The 18,928-nt window shown below is 40.3% G+C and overlaps 1 protein-coding gene across 2 annotated transcripts; it reads right to left on the minus strand.

Annotated features, from left to right (window-relative positions):
* Positions 1 to 4,385: 4,385 nt before the first annotated feature.
* LOC118938439 (uncharacterized) lies at positions 4,386 to 16,825 on the minus strand. Of its 2 annotated transcripts, none has more exons than XM_036942402.2 (2): positions 16,203 to 16,795; positions 4,386 to 5,969 (listed from the first exon to the last, which is right to left on the minus strand). In XM_036942402.2, exons 1-2 carry the CDS (start codon positions 16,534 to 16,536, stop codon positions 5,176 to 5,178), a joined length of 1,128 nt encoding a protein of 375 aa, XP_036798297.2. In that variant the 5' UTR covers positions 16,537 to 16,795; the 3' UTR covers positions 4,386 to 5,175. The 2 variants fall into 2 exon arrangements, with proteins under 2 accessions (XP_036798297.2, XP_090052201.1); XM_090196075.1 differs by lacking the exon at positions 4,386 to 5,969 and adding an exon at positions 10,849 to 12,555 and having other exon boundaries at positions 16,203 to 16,825.
* Between the last annotated feature and the right edge of the window lie 2,103 nt (positions 16,826 to 18,928).

The following is an 18,928-nucleotide window of genomic DNA, read 5'->3' on the forward strand; positions in this document are numbered from 1 at the left end:
TAAACAAAATAAAAACCCACACCAAACATACAGACAGGAAGCAAACCAAAAAGGTGGTTAAAATAATTTATTACAATCAATACCATTCATACTATTACAAAATCATAATTCTCATTCATTCTTAATTAATTATATTTACAAAAACATCAAACAAAAACAAACCTCAGGGGAGCATCGTCCCTCCCCGTCATACCTAACCAATACCTAACCCTTTCCCTATCTCCCCTTCCCTAATCTATCCCCTTACCAAACTCACTCTAACACTCCCAGCCCTAAACCCCCTTTCCACCTCTCCCGTGCCGCATGCTTCCCCCACTTCCTCTCCTCCCTCTTCATCTTCCCCCTCAAATCACCTTCCACCCTTCTCACTATCCCTTCCACCCCCCAATCTCTCCCTGTCTTGACTAAATTCTGCCTGGCTTCCCACAGTCCCTTTTTAAAGAGACTCATGAGAAGCCACAGCAGAAACCTGTCCCTATCCGTTTCCTTTGCTCTCCCTACGCCTCTCTCTAACCTAGCCCATGTCAAAACAAAATCACTCCTAACCACACCTAGCATTACCCGTGCCCTAGCCCAGACTAGTCCGGCAAAGGCACAGTCCCAGAAGGCATGGCGCACAGTCTCCTCCCTGCCACAAGAGGATCTTGGACAGGTGGGGGATTGCACCAAACTATACCGGTACAAGATGGCACGTACCGGCAAGCACTTATGGAGGCCCAACCAATTCAGGTCCTTGAGCCCGTTGTCCAGGCCCCGCGCCTGCACTCCCTCCCAGACCACTGACGAGATGCCCGCTACAGACGCAGGACTCCCTGCCTGCCTGACCTCCTCGTACAGGTGCCTGTGGTCTAAACCTACTCGGGCAACTTCAACCTCGGGGTGCGCACGCAGCCACTTGGCCGCATGGCCAAAATGCCACGGCAGCTGTTCCGCCCGAGGACCCGCGTTAGACCACAACATTACGCTTCTCGCCTTATACGAGAAGAACACCCGCAGGAGGTAACCGGACGGGTGTATAACCGGACGAGCAAGCTCCGTCAACAAGAAAGAAACAAAAAGGCGTCCAGCTTGAGGGGGAAATGTGGTACCCCCCTACCTCCCTCCCCGATAGGACAGATCATGCGTGCCCTGGCGACCCACTCGCACCTGCCACTCCACATAAACTGAAACACAAGCCTCACTAGAGGCCTCCTCAGACAAGCCGGCAATGGGTAGATGTATGCCACATACAAAAGAGACGGCAACACATCCACCTTTAGGACCAGGACTTTGCCCATAAAAGACAAATACCTAGCCTTCCACATTGCTAGCTTCCTCTGTACCACTGCGATACGCATGTTCCAGTTTAGCTTCGCTGAGCCGGAGGTCTCAAAATGAACCCCGAGAATCCTCAGGGCCCCTTCACAGAGAGATAACCCCCCAGGCACATCCGTTCTACCGCGCCATCTTCCGAAAAACTTGACGGAAGACTTTGCATGGTTCAGAACCGCTCCCGACGCTCGGGTGAACTCCCCAAAGATGGCAAGGGAACTTGTCAGGCACGAGTCCTTGCACAACAGCAAGGAAGTGTCGTCGGCGTACTGCGTCATCTTAACACGCAGCCCACCGCTTCCAGGGATCAACAAGCCTTCCACCCCTGTGTCTGCCCTAATGGCAGCCCCCAGAGGCTCCATGTACAGAACGAAGAGGAGAGCCGAGAGTGGGCATCCCTGCCTGACGCCAGACGAGAGGTCAAAAACGTCACCTAAGTGACTATTTACACTAACTCGACACCCCGCTCCGACATATAAAGTACGGATCCATCCTATAAACTTCTCCCCAAATCCTAATCTACCTAACACCCTGAATAGAAAAGATCTATTCACGCGATCAAAAACTTTCGCCTGATCTAGCGCTGCTACCATTAAAGGCAGCCCTCTATCTTCAACCCAAGCGATGGAATCCCTGATCAACTGTAGGTTCCATCTTATAGAGCGGCCCTCTACCCCGCACGTCTGATCCTCGTGGACAACGTAGGGAAGGGCTGTGCGCAACCGGTCTGCTAAAACCTTTGCAAGAATCTTGTAATCTACGCACAGCATGGTCAATGGCCGCCAGTTGCCAAGGTCAGTTGCTTCCCCCTTCTTATAAAGAAGTGACAGCACACCAACAGCCATTGATCCCCCCGGGACCCCCGTCTCAAGGATGGCCTTCAAGACTTCGAGAACCACTGGTCCAAGTATACCCCAAAACTTGAGGTAAAACTCAGCCGGCAGCCCATCCATCCCAGGCACCTTCCCTTTTCCCATCCTCCTAAGAGCGCTCTCAACCTCTTCTAGTGAGATCTGGGCCTCCATCACGTCTCTAATGTCCTCTGGCAACCGCCGGGACAAGTGTTCTAAAAACACGTTTCCCTGCTCTACATCTATTTCCATTTCCTTAAATAAACCTTGGAAATGATCCGTTGTCACCCTGACCATTTCCTCTGGTTTACTTACTATACTACCATTTTCTTCCCTAACTCCCTGCATTACCTTCCTACTCTGTCTGGCCCTAACCGACTTAAAGAACATAGCGGAACAAGTCTCATTATGTTCTAGAAAGCCACTATGCGCACGCTCCAGGAAAGCTTGAGCCTTCTGCTCCTGCAGCTCCCTGAGCTGCGCCTTTAGGGCTGCGAATCTCTCCCAGTCAATCGACCCGCCGAGGTTGCCTGCCTTGTACTCGAGTTCAATTAACCTTTGGATACGATCCACCTCCCTCCTTTCCTCCCTTTTTTTCCTTCTACAATATCCTAAAAAAAGCCCTTATCCTCCCCTTGACTAAATCCCACCACTCTAACACCCCCTCGCACATGGACCGGAGGCCGTCAAGCCTCCGAAAGAAACAAAAAAATGCATCAACGAAAGCCTGCTCCTCCAGTATATCCCGATCTAACTTCCAGTACCCCCTACCGAAGAGGCAGACTGGCGACCCCACCTGCAGGAACACCCCGTCGTGATCCGTGAAGAAAACAGGCAACAGCCGCCCAGATAACTGACCCAAAGACCCGGATACAAAAATGTAGTCGAGCCTCCGCACAACCCCCCTGGAGTTGCGCCATGTAGGACCGACCATTGCCGGAGTAGTGTGCAGGCCACCATCAACCAGACCATGGCAAGCCATTAGCCCAGAGATGGCACCTGCACTGCTATCACCGCCTACCCCTAAATCTATATTAAAGTCTCCTCCTATCACCAAGTGCCTGTTTGTAACACACAGGGGCGCCAGACAGTCCACCATCTCCCTCCTGTCTGCCGCCACCTGTGGCCCATACACCCCAATTAACCTATATCTAGCTTCTCTAAACTTAACATCTATCCCCAAAACTCTACCCTGCATTATTACAAAAGTGTTCTCTATTTTAACCTCTCTATGCCCACACAAAATCCCTACTCCTGTTGAGTGCACCCCTCCTATGCCCCAAAAAGATTCCCCCTTATCCCACTCCCTCTTAAATCTACACACATCCCCACCATCCCTCAGGTGAACCTCCTGTAAAAAACAGAAATCAAACCCCACACCCTCTAAATAACAAAAAACCGCCCTCCTTTTAACATTATCCCTTAACCCCCTAACATTTAGACTAAAAAAAGAAACAGAACTATTCATTTAATTATTTACAACAAATAAAAAACCCAAAACCCAAAGAAAAACCAGGAGACTCACCCGATGCTCCCCTGGTCCATCTCCACCGGCGGGGACGTCCTCTCCTCTCCTGACGCCCCCCCGTCCTCCATCCCAACCCATGATCCAGGCAGTGTGTTGGGTCCTCCCTCCCCACCCACCATCCCCCCCTCCCTGTTTGCCTCGGGGCTGCATATAGGGGACCCCACTGGCTAAACGCAAAACACAAATATTTTTGACTGCCCACCCTTGAGACAATCAGCAACCAAGTTGTCCTTACCACGGACATGTCTGATTTCAAGAGGAAACTCCTGCAATATCCGTAGTAACTTTCAACCTCACTGTGGAGCTTCTCTCTCTTTTCAGGGTTCACTAGATAGGCATGTTGTTGGATCGGGACCCAGTCCCCAATGTCATGCTCTAGTACATTTGGGTTGGCACATCTGAGAATGAACCCTGATATTCTAAAAGCAGGCCAACAATATCAATATAATTGTACCCAAAATATTGTCAGTTGGTTACATAAATAATTATGATTACTAAATGTTACATGAATTGTGAATATGAAATATTTGGTTGCATAGTCTGATTTTCAACGTCTTTGCAATGACATTTTGCTAGGTGAGATATCCCCAATGTCAAAACACGTGTCTAAATCAATAACCAATATGCAGAAACAGTTTGGGATAAATTGAAAACTTAAACATAACATGGGCTATATACACAAACACCTGCCACAATAATCATATTACTTGTATTGGTTTAATAAACAAGCAGCTTATAAACTGCACAAGCACCAAAAACGCTGTTGTTTTGACAAGTAGCAATAACACACTGATATCAATTATGGGGGAAATCAGGTTGTGCTGTTGAAACTAACACAACTAAAAAAACACATGGAAATGGGAGATATCTTTTACCTCACTGGTTAGAGGACAACCTGCAGAAGACAGTCGACTACATTTTGGAGTGATGCATTTAAATGTAGGGGTCGCTAAACAAAGGAACGCAACACTTATTTGTCATCACTCATCAATATCATGTTGAAATCAATTGCGCGAGAGGAGGAAGATGAGGTTGCATGTCCTGTTAAAACTAACAGCTCAAAAACCACATGGAATCTGAGAATAATGTTAACATCACTGGTTAGAGGACAACTTGTAGAAAACAGCTAGCTACATTTTGAAGTGTTGCATTAAATAGTACTCTTTAAATTCAGAGCCTGGATTTTTCCCCTGAGGCTAATATCCATATCATGTTGAAATCAATAGAACAGGGGACAAACGTTTAGGGTTCTACGTTGTGACATTCTGACTGACTCTGACTGCAGCTTAAGCAACAGTGAAAAGGATAGTTAGCTAGCTACCATTATCTGAGAAGACACTATAGTGTCTTGGAAATACGATGACATAGTAATTAGACAACTTTGCCATCATTATCATGCCATTGTGACATCATTAAAATACTCCTACTACAATGTTAAAAACATTCTACATTGTGACATTATTTCATTGATATCATGAAACAACTTCATGCATGTATTTTCTGATGTTTGATCAGAGATCTTTTGCGAGAGTATCTCTTCCCACATTGATCACAGCTATGACATTTCTCTCCCGTGTGTGTACGCTGGTGTGATATCAGGTTGTTTGGCTGAGCAAAACTCTTCCCACATTGGTTACAGCTATGAGGTTTCTCTCCAGTGTGTGTTCTCTGGTGTATAGTCAGATTGCTAGATGTAGCAAAACTCTTCCCACATTGAGCACAGCTATAAGGTTTCTCTCCTGTGTGTGTTCTCTGGTGGTATATCAGGCCACCTGACTGAGTAAATCTCTTCCCACATTGATCACAGCTATGAGGTTTCTCTCCTGTGTGTGTTCTCTGGTGTGCTTTAAGATGACTTGACTGAATAAAACTCTTCCCACATTGATCACAGCTATAAGGTTTCTCTCCCGTGTGTGTTCTCTGGTGTGATATCAGGCAGCTTGACTGAGCAAAACTCTTCCCACATTGAGTACAGCCATGAGGTTTCTCTCCTGTGTGTATTCTCTGGTGTATAGTCAAATAGTAAGATGAAACAAAACTCTTCCCACATTGAGTACAGCTATTCGGGTTTTCTCCTGTGTGTGTTTTTTGGTGTGATTGTAATGTATATGATTTTGAAAAGATATTTCCACAGTCAGAGCAGCAGTGAGGTTTCTTCCCTGTTTGTCTCTGCTGGTGTTTCTTGAGGTGTTCTGACCTGGAGAGAGACTGTTCTGCCTCGTCAGCATCATGAGGTTGTTGAGGCTCCCCAGAGGATCCATGATAGTCCCATCTCTCTCCTGTGTGAATGAATAAGTCAGACAGGTGGTTAAAGGCACACAACAGTAGAAATACACTGAAAAAGGTGATGCCCACAGCGTAGCCATGATATTGTTCAACAATTGAAGTCTTTAATGAATGTTAATATTATTTTACAATTGTCTTAAAACAGTCAAGTGAGAAAGTCTCTTGTGAAGATATCACAACTATGAAATAACACACATGGATTCATGTTGTAACTAAAAAAAGGTTAAACAAACCAAAATATATGTTATATTTGATATTCTTCAAATTAGCTACCCTTTGCCTTGATGACAGCTTTGCACACTCTTGGCATTCTCTCAACCAGCTTCATGAGGTAGTCACCTGGAATACATTTAAATTAACAGGTCTGCCTTGTCAAAAGTTATTCAAATCAAAGGTTAATTTGTGGAAATTCTTTCCTTTCTTTGTGCATTTGAGCCAATCAGTTGTGTTGTGATAAGGTAGGGGTGGTATACAGAAGATTGCCCTATTTGGTAAAAGACCAAGTCATTATTTTGGAAAGAACAGCTCAAATAAGACATGAAGGTCAGTCAATGCAGAAAATGTCAAGAACTTTGAATGTTTCTTCAAGTGCAGTCGCAAAAACCATCAAGCGCTATGATGAAAACTGTCTCTCATGAGGAACACTTTTTATTAAAAAAAATAAAATTATCCAAAAGGCACCAGATAGTAGGAATATAGTAAGATAGGATAGTATAGTATATATAATAATAGGAATATAGTAGGAGAGCATAGTATAGTATATAAAATAGTAGGAATATAGTAGTACAGTATATATAATAGTAGGAATATAGTAGGATAGCATAATATAATATATATAATAGTAGGAATATAGTAGTATAGTATATATAACAGTAGGAATATAGTAAGATAGTATAGTATGTATAATAGTAGGAATATAGTAGTATAGTATAGTACATATAATAGTAGGAATATGGAAGCATAGTATAGTAGGAATATAGTAGGATAGTATAATATAGTATAGTATATATAATAGTAGTATAGTATAGATAATAGTAGGAAAATATTAGTATAGTATAGTACATATAATAGTATGAATTTAGTAGTATAGTATATATAATAGTAGGAATATAGTAGTATAGTATATACAGTATAATAGTAGGAATATAGTGGTATAGTATATATAATAGTAGGAATATAGTAGTATATTATAGTATATACAATAGTATAAATATAGTAGTACAGTATATATAATAGTATGGATATAGTAGTATAGTATAGTATATACAATAGTAGGAATATATTAGTATAGTATGGAATACATAATGGTACGAATATTGTAGTAAAGTATATTATATATAATAGTAGGAATATAGTAGTATAGTATAGTATACATGAAAGTAGGAATATGGTAGTAAAGTATAGTATATATAATAGTAGGAATATAGTAGTATAGTATATATAATAATAGGAAAATAGTAGTATAGTATAGTATAATAGTAGGAATATAGTAGTATAGTATATATAATAGTATGAATATGGTAATAAAGTATAGTATATATAATAGTAGGAATATAGTAGTATAGTATAGTATATATAATAGTAGGAATGTGGAAGTATAGTATAGTATATATAATAGTAGGAATATAGTAGGATAGTATAATATAGTATATATAATAGTATAGTACATATAATAGTAGGAATATAGTAGTATAGTATAGTACATATAATAGTAGGAATATAGTAGTATAGTATATACAATAGTAGGAATATAGTAGGATAGTATAATATAGTATATATAATAGTATAGTACATATAATAGTAGGAATATAGTAGTATAGTATATATAATAGTAGGAATATAGTAGTATAGTATATATAATAATAGAAAAATAGTAGTATAGTATAGTATAATAGTAGGAATATAGTAGTATAGTATATATAATAGTATGAATATGGTAATAAAGTATAGTATATATAATAGTAGGAATATAGTAGTATAGTATAGTATATATAATAGTAGGAATATGGAAGTATAGTATAGTATATATAATAGTAGGAATATAGTAGGATAGTATAATATAGTATAGTGTATACAATAGTATAGATAATAGTAGGAATATAGTAGTATAGTATAGTACATATAATAGTAGGAATATAGTAGTATAGTATATACAATAGTAGGAATGTAGTAGTATAGTATATATAATAGTAGGAAAATAGTAGTACAGTATAGTATATATAATAGTAGGAATATAGTAGGACAGTATTTATAATAGTAGGAATATAGTAGTATTGTCACACCCTGGCCTTAGTATTTTGTGTTTTCTTTATTATTTTGGTCAGGCCAGGGTGTGACATGGGTGATTTATGTGGTTTGTTTTGTCTAGGGGTTTTGTAGTTTATGGGATTGTGTTTAGTTAAGTAGTCTAGGAAAGTCTATGGTTGCCTAGAGTGGTTCTCAATCAGAGGCAGGTAGGTGTTTATCGTTGTCTCTGATTGGGAACCATATTTAGGCAGCCATATTCTTTGGGTATTTCGTGGGTGATTGTTCCTGTCTCTGTGTTTGTTGCACCAGATAGGGCTGTTTCAGTTTTTCACGTTTCTTGTTTTGTAAATTGTTCGTATTTTTCATCTTTCATTGAAGATGTATAAAGATAACCACGCTGCATTTTGGTCCTCCTCTCTTTCACCAGAAGAAAACCGTAACAAGTATAGTATATATAATAGTAGGACTATAGTAGTATAGTACAGTATATATAATAGGAATATAGTAGTATAGTATCTATAATAGTAGGAATATAGTAAGCTAGTATATACAATAGTAGGAATATTATAGTATACAGTGCCTTGCGAAAGTATTCGGCCCCCTTGAACTTTGCGACCTTTTGCCACATTTCAGGCTTCAAACATAAAGATATAAAACTGTATTTTTTTGTGAAGAATCAACAACAAGTGGGACACAATCATGAAGTGGAACGACATTTACTTTTTTAACAAATCAAAAACTGAAGATTTGGGAGTGCAAAATTATTCAGCCCCTTTACTTTCAGTGCAGCAAACTCTCTCCAGAAGTTCAGTGAGGATCTCTGAATGATCCAATGTTGACCTAAATGACTAATGATGATAAATACAATCCACCTGTGTGTAATCAAGTCTCTGTATAAATGCACCTGCACTGTGATAGTCTCAGAGGTCCGTTAAAAGCGCAGAGAGCATCATGAAGAACAAGGAACACACCAGGCAGGTCCGAGATACTGTTGTGAAGAAGTTTAAAGCTGGATTTGGATACAAAAAGATTTCCCAAGCTTTAAACATCCCAAGGAGCACTGTGCAAGCGATAATATTGAAATGGAAGGAGTATCAGACCACTGCAAATCTACCAAGACCTGGCCGTCCCTCTAAATTTTCAGCTCATACAAGGAGAAGACTGATCAGAGATGCAGCCAAGAGGCCCATGATCACTCTGGATGAACTGCAGAGATCTACAGCTGAGGTGGGAGACTCTGTCCATAGGACAACAATCAGTCATATATTGCACAAATCTGGCCTTTATGGAAGAGTGGCAAGAAGAAAGCCATTTCTTAAAGATATCCATAAAAAGTGTTGTTTAAAGTTTGCCACAAGCAAAAATTGAACTTTTTGGCAACAATGCAAAACGTTATGTTTGGCGTAAAAGCAAAACAGCTCATCACCCTGAACACACCATCCCCACTGTCAAACATGGTGGTGGCAGCATCATGGTTTGGGCCTGCTTTTCTTCAGCAGGGACAGGGAAGATGGTTAAAATTGATGGGAAGATGGATGGAGCCAAATACAGGACCATTCTGGAAGAAAACCTGATGGAGTCTGCAAAAGACCTGAGACTGGGACAGAGATTTGTCTTCCAACAAGACAATGATCCAAAACATAAAGCAAAATCTACAATGGAATGGTTCAAAAATAAACATATCCAGGTGTTAGAATGGCCAAGTCAAAGTCCAGACCTGAATCCAATCGAGAATCTGTGGAAAGAACTGAAAACTGCTGTTCACAAATGCTCTCCATCCAACCTCACTGAGCTCGAGCTGTTTTGCAAGGAGGAATGGGAAAAAATGTCAGTCTCTCGATGTGCAAAACTGAGAGACATACCCCAAGCGACTTACAGCTGTAATCACAGCAAAAGGTGGCGCTACAAAGTATTAACTTAAGGGGGCTGAATAATTTTGCACGCCCAATTTTTCAGTTTTTGATTTGTTAAAAAAGTTTGAAATATCCAATAAATGTCGTTCCACTTCATGATTGTGTCCCACTTGTTGTTGATTCTTCACAAAAAAATACAATTTTATATCTTTATGTTTGAAGCCTGAAATGTGGCAAAAGGTCGCAAAGTTCAAGGGGGCCGAATACTTTCGCAAGGCACTGTATATAACAGTAGGAATATAGTAGTATAGTATATATATATATTAGTAGTAGTATAGAATAATAGTAGGAATATAGTAGTATAGTATAATAGTAGGAATATAGTAGTATAGTATATTTTATAGTAGAATGACCCAACTAGCATTTATTTTGGGATTCCACAGTGGAAACATAATTTGCTGAAGCGAGATTAAAGAAGGAGTCTCATTTTACACAAGCACATTTTCATCAAGTGTGCCTCTCTTCGATTACCTTTGACCTTTTTCAAGAGAAGACCAGAAAGGATGGAGGAGATGAGCAACTCTAATTGAGAAAAGGCCTTAGACTTTGAATGCTTATTACAGCGCCACCCATGGAACACTCTGCTCCCTTGTCGTCTGAGTAGTGTTTTTTTTTTTTACCATTGATCCATTAAGAGATTAATGAGAAGAAATCCATCAAAACAATAGGTTTGATTACATCAGAGCTCTATAATAAAGACAAGACTACAGTATTATGATCATGCTCTCATACGAGCTCTTTAATAATAGATAATGTCATGTTTACAGGCAGAACAGAGCTCTATAATAATAGATAATGTCATGTTTACAGGCTGATCAGAGCTCTATAATAATAGATAATGTCATGTTTATAGGCTGAGCAGAGATCTATAATAACAGACAGAGGCCTACAGCTATAGGACAGAAGATGACAGAAGTGTGTTTAAAACACAGTGAGTAATATACACCAAAATATGTATTTTGTCTTTCTTGGCTCTCTCGCTACCAAAGTGGCCAGCTGTTATTGTTGGGGATACACTCTTTTCATGCCACTTTGATACAGCTACGACCGGAAGTGATTTCCACAGGAGAGCATTTTCGCTAACCTTAAGCTCAGTCTCTTAACCTGCTACGTTAATTATCCTAACCTGCTACGAAAAAAGCCACTTCCGATCGTAGCTGTATGAAAAGTGACGTGAAAAGAGGGTTTCTCGTTGTTGAAGAAAATAATCACTCTTTTCAGGCCACCATTTAAAAATATCCAAATCATATACTGAACATTAGGGGTTCTTGAATCCAATATATCAACGAATCAAAACAAAATACACATTAACAATTTAATCTGATTTTAGATATGTCTCGAAATACAAAATCACTTCTATTGTTGAGTAAGAATTCATATAAACAGTATGATTTAAAGTGGAATAAACAAAACACATTCTAAGTCAAAAACATAAATCAGAACACAGCCTCTCTATTCTCTTGTGTGATTCCAGGTCCTCTAACTGGGAAAAATGTATTTCCACAATGAGAGCAGTGTCTTCTCCTCCTGTGTATGTATTCTTTCATGCTTATTCAGATTCCTTAACCTGTTAAATCTCTTGCCACACAGGGAGCAGTGGTACGACTTATCCCCTCCTGTGTGTGTCCTCTCATGCCTTGTCAGACCCCCTAACTTGGTAAAACTCTTTCCACACAGGGAGCATTGGTAGGGGTTTTCTTGTGGGAGTGTCCTCTCATGCTGTTTCAGGTTCACTAAACCCCTAAAATTATTTTCACACTGGGAACATTGATAAGGCTTCTCTCCTGTGTGTATTCTCTCATGAAATTTCATGTTTACTAACCAGGTAAAAGTCATTCTACAGTGGGAGCAGTGGCAAGGCTTATCTCCTGTATGTATTCTTCCATGTAATTTCATGGACTTTAACTGGGTAAATCTCTTTCCACACATGGTGCATTGTTAAGGCTTTTCTCCTGTGTGTCCTCGCATGCATTTTCAAGGTCCCTAACCATCTAAAAGTATTTTCACACTGGGAACAGTGATAAGGCTTCTCTCCTGTGCGTATTCTCTTATTCTGTTTCAGGCTCAATAAACCCCTACAATTATTTCCACACTGAGAGCATTGGTAAGGCTCCTCCCATGTGTGTGTCCTCTTGTGTCGATTTAGGTTCTCTAACTGGGTAAAATTCTTTCCACAGTGGGAACATTGAAAAGGATTTTCTCCACTGTGTATTCTCTCATGTGTTTTCAAGCTCCCTAACCAGGTAAAAGTCATTCCACATTTGGAGCAGTGGTAAGGCTTCTCTCCAGAGTGTATTCTCTGGGTCTGAATCCCCTGAAGGACTCTTCTCTGGGTCTGATTCCCCTGAAGGACTCTTCTCTGGGTCGGATTCCCCTGAAGGACTCTTCCCGCTGTCAGAGGGAGAGTCTGGTCTCTCTCCTGTCAAAGACAAACAGAGTATCTAGTTACTTAGTTGTCTACTGTGCTGTACTGTGTAGCAAAACTTGTGAAACATACAAGTCTATGATTTGTTAAGATTTGGTCTTGTTTGGGGGAGTTCATTCAAATCAAGACTCAGTTTCATCACCGCCCTTTCCTGAGACTGAAAGCCCAGATACTTGCACTTTGAACCGGGTGTGCGTTTTGTCTGGGGGCGCTAAAATGAACATTGGAGACTAGAGGTCGACCGATTAATCGGAATGGCTGATTAATTAGGGCCGATTTCAGATTTTCATAACAATTGGAAATCTGTATTTTTGGGCGCCGATTTGCCAATTTGTTTATTTTTTTACACCTTTATTTAATCTTTATTTAACTAGGCAAGTCAGTTAAGAACACATTCTTATTTTAAAAGATGGCCTAGGAATGTTGGGTTAACTGCCTTGTTCAGGGGCAGAAAGAGAATTTCACCTTGTCAGCTGGGGGGATCCAATCTTGCAACCTTACAGTTAACTAGTCAAACGCAATAACGACCTGCCTCTCTCTCGTTGCACTCCACAAGGAGACTGACTGCCTGTTATGCAAATGCAGTAAGCCAAGGTAAGTTGCTAGCTAGCATTACACTTCTTATAAAAAACAATCAATCATAATCACTAGTTAATTACACATGGTTGATGATATTACTAGATATCTTCTAGCGTGTCCTGTGTTGCACATAATCTGACTGAGCATACATGCATACAAGTATTTAAGTATCTGACTGAGCGGTGGTAGGCAGAAGCAGGTGCGTAAACATTCATTCAAACAGCACTTTCGTGCGTTTTGCCAGCAGCTCTTCGTTGTGCGTCAAGCATTGCGCTGTTTATGACTTCAAACCTATCAACTCCCGAGATGAGGCTGGTGTGACCGAAGTGAAATGGCTGGCTAGTTAGCGCGCGCTAATAGCGTTTAAAACTTCACTCGCTCTGAGCCTTGGGGTGGTTGTTTCCCTTGCTCTGCATGGGTAGCGCTGCTTCGATGTGGTGGCTGTGGTCGTTCTGTTGCTGGTTCGAGCCCAGGGAGGAGCGAGGAGAGAGACGGAAGCTATACTGTTACACTGGCAATATTAAAGTGCCTATAAGAACATCCAATAGTCAAAGGTTAATGAAATACAAATGGTATAGAGGGAAATAATCCTATAATAACTACAACCTAAAACTTCTTACCTGGGAATATTGAAGACTCATGTTAAAAGGAACCACCAGCTTTCATATGTCCTCATGTTCTGAGCAAGGAACTGAAACGTTAGCTTTCTTACATAGCACATATTGCACTTTTACGTTCTTCTCCAACACTGTTTTTGCATTATTTAAACCAAATTGAACATGTTTCATTATCTACTTGAGGCTAAATTGATTTTATTGATGTATTATATTAAGATAAAATAAGTGTTAATTCAGTATTGTTGTAATTGTCATTATTACACACACACACACATATATATATAATTATATATATATATATTTTTAAATCGGCCGATTAATCGGTATCGGCTTTTTTGGTCCTCCAATAATCGGTATCGGTATTGAAAAATCATAATCGGTCGACCTCTATTCGAGACCATCAGCTACTATTATCGGAGACAGATTTAATTTCAACTGAGTTAGTTGCTACAATTCAGACCTAAATAGAAGAGGTTTCTGATACTTTCAAAGCAGATTGAACTAATCTGTGAAACGAGACTGTGCCTGTTATTGCCTCACTGAAAACAACAGTTCCACACCATGATGATTGCAGCACTTTACACCTGACTACCTCTCTGGAGGCTGACGTGAATCGCTGAGGATCTGATAAAGGTTCAGGAGAGCTGTGTGAGCTTAGAGGGGTTTTCTCGCAGCAATATCCTGAGACCGATATTACATTTTTTGGCCAATACTGATATCCAAAATTATCCTTGCCCCAAAAAATGATTCCGATAACCGATATTTAAAATTTTAGCTGCATTTTAAACATTCTAGTACAGTTAAATAGTTAACACACACCCGGATGCAGTGGTCTAAGCCACTGTATCTCAGTGCAAGAGGCGTCACTACAGTCCCTGGTTCGAATCCAGGCTGCATCCAGGCTGTATGATTGTAGTTGTCTGTTATTGGTGTAGAGTGGACATCAAAGGAGAGGGATCCCACATGTAGATAGGAAGATACAAATTATCATTATTACTGGAAAATATTCATTTAAAATCCAGGAATGTAAAACTTTAGCTCTCTAGGTCAAGCCAGTAGGTTACAGTAGGTTGTATCTCTCTAGGTCAAGCCAGTAGGTTACAGTAGGTTGTAACTCTCTAGGTCATGCCAGTAGGTCATGCCAGTAGGTTGTATTTTTTAAAACCTTTATGTAACTAGGCAAGTCAGTTAAGAACAAATTCTTATTTTCAATGACGGCTAGGAACAGTGGGTTAACTGCCTGTTCAGGGGCAGAACGACAGATTTGTGCCTTGTCAGCTCGGGGATTTGAACTTGCAACCTTCCGGTTACTACCTCAACGCTCTAACCTGCCGCCCCAGGTCATGCCAGTAGGTTACAGTAGGTTTTATCTCTCTAGGTCATGCCAGTAGGCTACAGTAGGTTGTATCTCTCTAGGTCATGCCAATAGGCTACAGTAGGTTGTATCCAAGTGGTTTTTTCTCTCTAGGTGCCGCCAGTAGGCCACAGTAGGTTGTATCTCTCTAGGTCATGCCAGTCGGCTACAGTAGATTGTATCTCTCTAGGTCATGCCAGTCGGCTACAGTAGGTTGTAAATCTCTAGGTCAAGCTAGTAGGCTACAGTAGGTTGTATCCAAGTGGTTTTATCTCTCTAGGTCAAGCCAGTAGGCTAGAGTAGGTTGTATCTCTCTAGGTCATGCCAGTCGGTTACAGTAGGTTGTATCTCTCTAGGTCAAGCCAGTAGGTTACAGTAGGTTGTATCCAAGTGGAAACAATTATCAACCCAATGTGGAAAGTGTCGAATTTGGTCAACAACCAAATGAATGGCTTATTTGCTACATGTGGTTTACTGGATCCAACAGAAGTTCCATAATGATTAAGTTGTTATGTGGACATGTGACATACCGACAACTTTGATAAAAACACTATAGGAGTTGTCTCCAGATCGCTATGCATATTCATGTTAGTAGCTTAGCATCTCTCTCTCTCCATTGAATACAGGTGGTTGACGTCAACAACCCTCATAGATTATAAACAATAGATTACAATAATAAGATGTATCCACCAATCCAAAGGAAGGATAGACAACCCGCAGTGAAGCTTTGTGGACAACGACTCCCCTTGTTAGGGCAGAGAGACATCTTGTCAGTATATCCATAATCTTTGGTGGAGCCAACCCAACTCTCACATGGCACTATTGGGGGGCACGGTGTGTAGTAAATCATCACTACATTAAAATCACTACATGCCGTGCCCCCCATTCTGCGGTCAGCAGATAGACCCTTCTCAATGATATATGTTAAGTCACTTTTTGGAAACGGAACGGAGAAAACAAGGGGTAGCTTGTTCTCTACGTCGTCTGATTCTAGACATATCAGTCATCATCCCAGGGCCCTCTGTTGAAGAGGTATTGACGAGGGAACTACGAATATCCAAAGTTAAAAACAAATTTAAGGCGGAACTTACTGGTGTTAATCAGATCTCCTTTCTCCACCTCTTCTTCTTTCAATGTGACAGTCATCTCCCCCTCCTCTTTCATTCTGAAAACTGCATCCTCCTCTTTCTCTTCCTTTACTGTAACATCCTCCTCCTCTTTCACTCTGAACGCGGCTTCCTCTTCTTTAACTGGAACGTCTCTCTCTTCTTTCACTGTAACAGCCTCACACTCTACTTGTTGTTTTACTGTGACATCCTCCTCTTCCTTCTCATCTTTCACGACAATCTTCAGCCCCAAAGCTTCTTTCTCCGTCCAGCAGACCTCATCTTCTTTAACAGGAGGGGAGTAGTTTAGGGAGCTCATGTTCGGGGATGTTAGCTATCTATCATTAGCGACTAGACTAGTGCTAACTTAACCAGCCAGCTACTATAGCTGACTAATACAAAGTAACGTAATATTAAATTAAATAGGTAAACAAGTAGATACGATATAAGTGTGTCTAAAACACAGTAGGTAATATACACCAAAAGCGTCTAAATAGCTTGAATCTTTCGGCTATGTTGGCTAGCAAGCTACCGAGGTGGTTGACGAGCTGTTTCTGAAGAACCGTCCACTAGATTACACGTCACGCTCGAAGCGTCGCCTGAAAGACGCACATCCGCCGTCTGCTGACTGGAGGGGAAACGCACTTGAGGATCATATTTTATCTTCAGATAAAGATTATTTTTAAATGGATTTAATTAAATAATACTATTATATTGAGACATACAAAGACAAGAAAGTGTTGATTGATTAGTGCTAATAAAAAATGTTTACTACAGAACATTAAAGGCAGTTTCATTAAGTCCAACTAAATCTAAATAAGTAGCCAGCTACTTTCGGTCTATACTGCTCCTACATGGTGTAACAATACATCATGTAGATGTATATAATGAACAGACTAGGTCTATACTGCTCCTACATGGTGTAACAATACATCATGTAGATGTATATAATGAACAGGTCTATACTGCTCCTACATTTTTATGTATTATTATGTGTTATTTTTTTCTCCTTTATTTAACCTAGTGGCCAGTTGAGAACAAGTTCTCATTTACAACTGTGACCTGGCCAAGATAAAGAAAAGCAGTGCGACAAAAACAACATGGAATAAACAAACGTACAGTCAATAACACAATAGAAGTTACAAGTTACACATGGAATAAACAAACGTACAGTCAATAACACAATAGAAGTTACAAGTTACACATGGAATAAACAAACGTACAGTCAATAACACAATAGAAGTTACAAGTTACACATGGAATAAACAAACGTACAGTAAATAACACAATAGAAGATCGAGATTATTTTTTTGTTTAGGAATATTGTGAAACACGATCATTCCACTATTACTGCAGATATTATGGACATTTTATTTAAAACATGTAATTAAATTATGATTGTAGCTCCTTTAATTCAGACCCAAAATGTATTTGCTATAATGTGTGCCATTGCCCGGCTATTAAAATGGACAGGCGGCTATTTGAGACTCAGCCTTGAATTAAAATTTGATGGAATGTTAACTTTTGATTGTCTTCAATGAAAATGATAGACCTTTCAAACATGGAATGCAACGTTGTATGAAACATTATTGTCAAGTGACTTGATGTCTACGGTGCCAAAGACATTGATAGTTGGGAGTGTCAAGTGTGTTGATATAACGGTAATAATGTCAAAATCCCACTTTTAGCAACCATCGGAATTGGTAAAAAAAAAAAGGTTATACCCGAGTAGTGCAGCAGTCTAAGGTACTGCATTGAAGGGCTAGAGGCATCACTACAGACCCAGGTTTGATCCCGGGCTGTACCACAACCTGCTGTGATCGGGAGTCCCATAGGGCAGCACACTATAGGCCAAGCGTTGCCCGGGTTAGGGGAGGGTTTGGCCAGGGGGGGGCTTTACTACTCTAGCGACTCCTTGTGGCGCCTGCAGGCTGACCTCGGTCGAAAGGTGAACAGTGTTTCCTCCAACATATTGGTGCATCTGGCTTCCGGGTTAAGCGGGCAGCTGTTAAGAAGCGCGGTTTGGCGGGTCATGTTTCAGAGGACGCATGACTCGACCTTCGAATCCTGAGCCCTTTGGGGAGTTGCAGCGATGAGACAATATTTACATTTTTTATTTTCCTTTATTTATACAGGTTTTTCTCATTGAGATAACATCTCTTTTCCAAGAGAGACCTGGTCCAATAGCAGCAGGGGAAACAAAGTTTCAGACAAAACAACTTACATACACTAACACAACACTAAACAAAGCTATAAACACACACACAGTACAACAATAACATTTTACGTTAAAAACACGATAGTCTTGACTAAAAACAGCTGTCCTAAACACAATTACACTCTTCTATGATATATACATCGATCAAGTGTTTAAGCTCCACCAACGAAACTAGATCATCAAATTTTAAAATGTTCAGGAGAGAATTCCAGGACCACAGAGCTGAGTAACTAAAACAATTTCTACCATGACCTGCTCAAATCTTTGGTACTGTTAGAAGCAAATGAGAAGGGGACCGTAATTTATATTTATTTACCGATCTGACAAAAAAAGAACAGAGATAAAATGGCATTTTACCCAATATGGCCTTAAAAATCAGTGTATACCAGTGTTTAAGCCTACGCAAGGTCAATGACGACCAACCAACAGCACTGTAGACATCACAATATCGAAATTGTGGAGAAAAAAATGGGGGTAAAATTATTTTAAAAAT

The sequence above is a fragment of the Oncorhynchus mykiss genome, chromosome 13, assembly GCF_057628025.1.
Source record: "Oncorhynchus mykiss isolate SJ-2025 chromosome 13, ASM5762802v1, whole genome shotgun sequence".
Classification (NCBI taxonomy): Eukaryota; Metazoa; Chordata; class Actinopteri; order Salmoniformes; family Salmonidae; genus Oncorhynchus; species Oncorhynchus mykiss.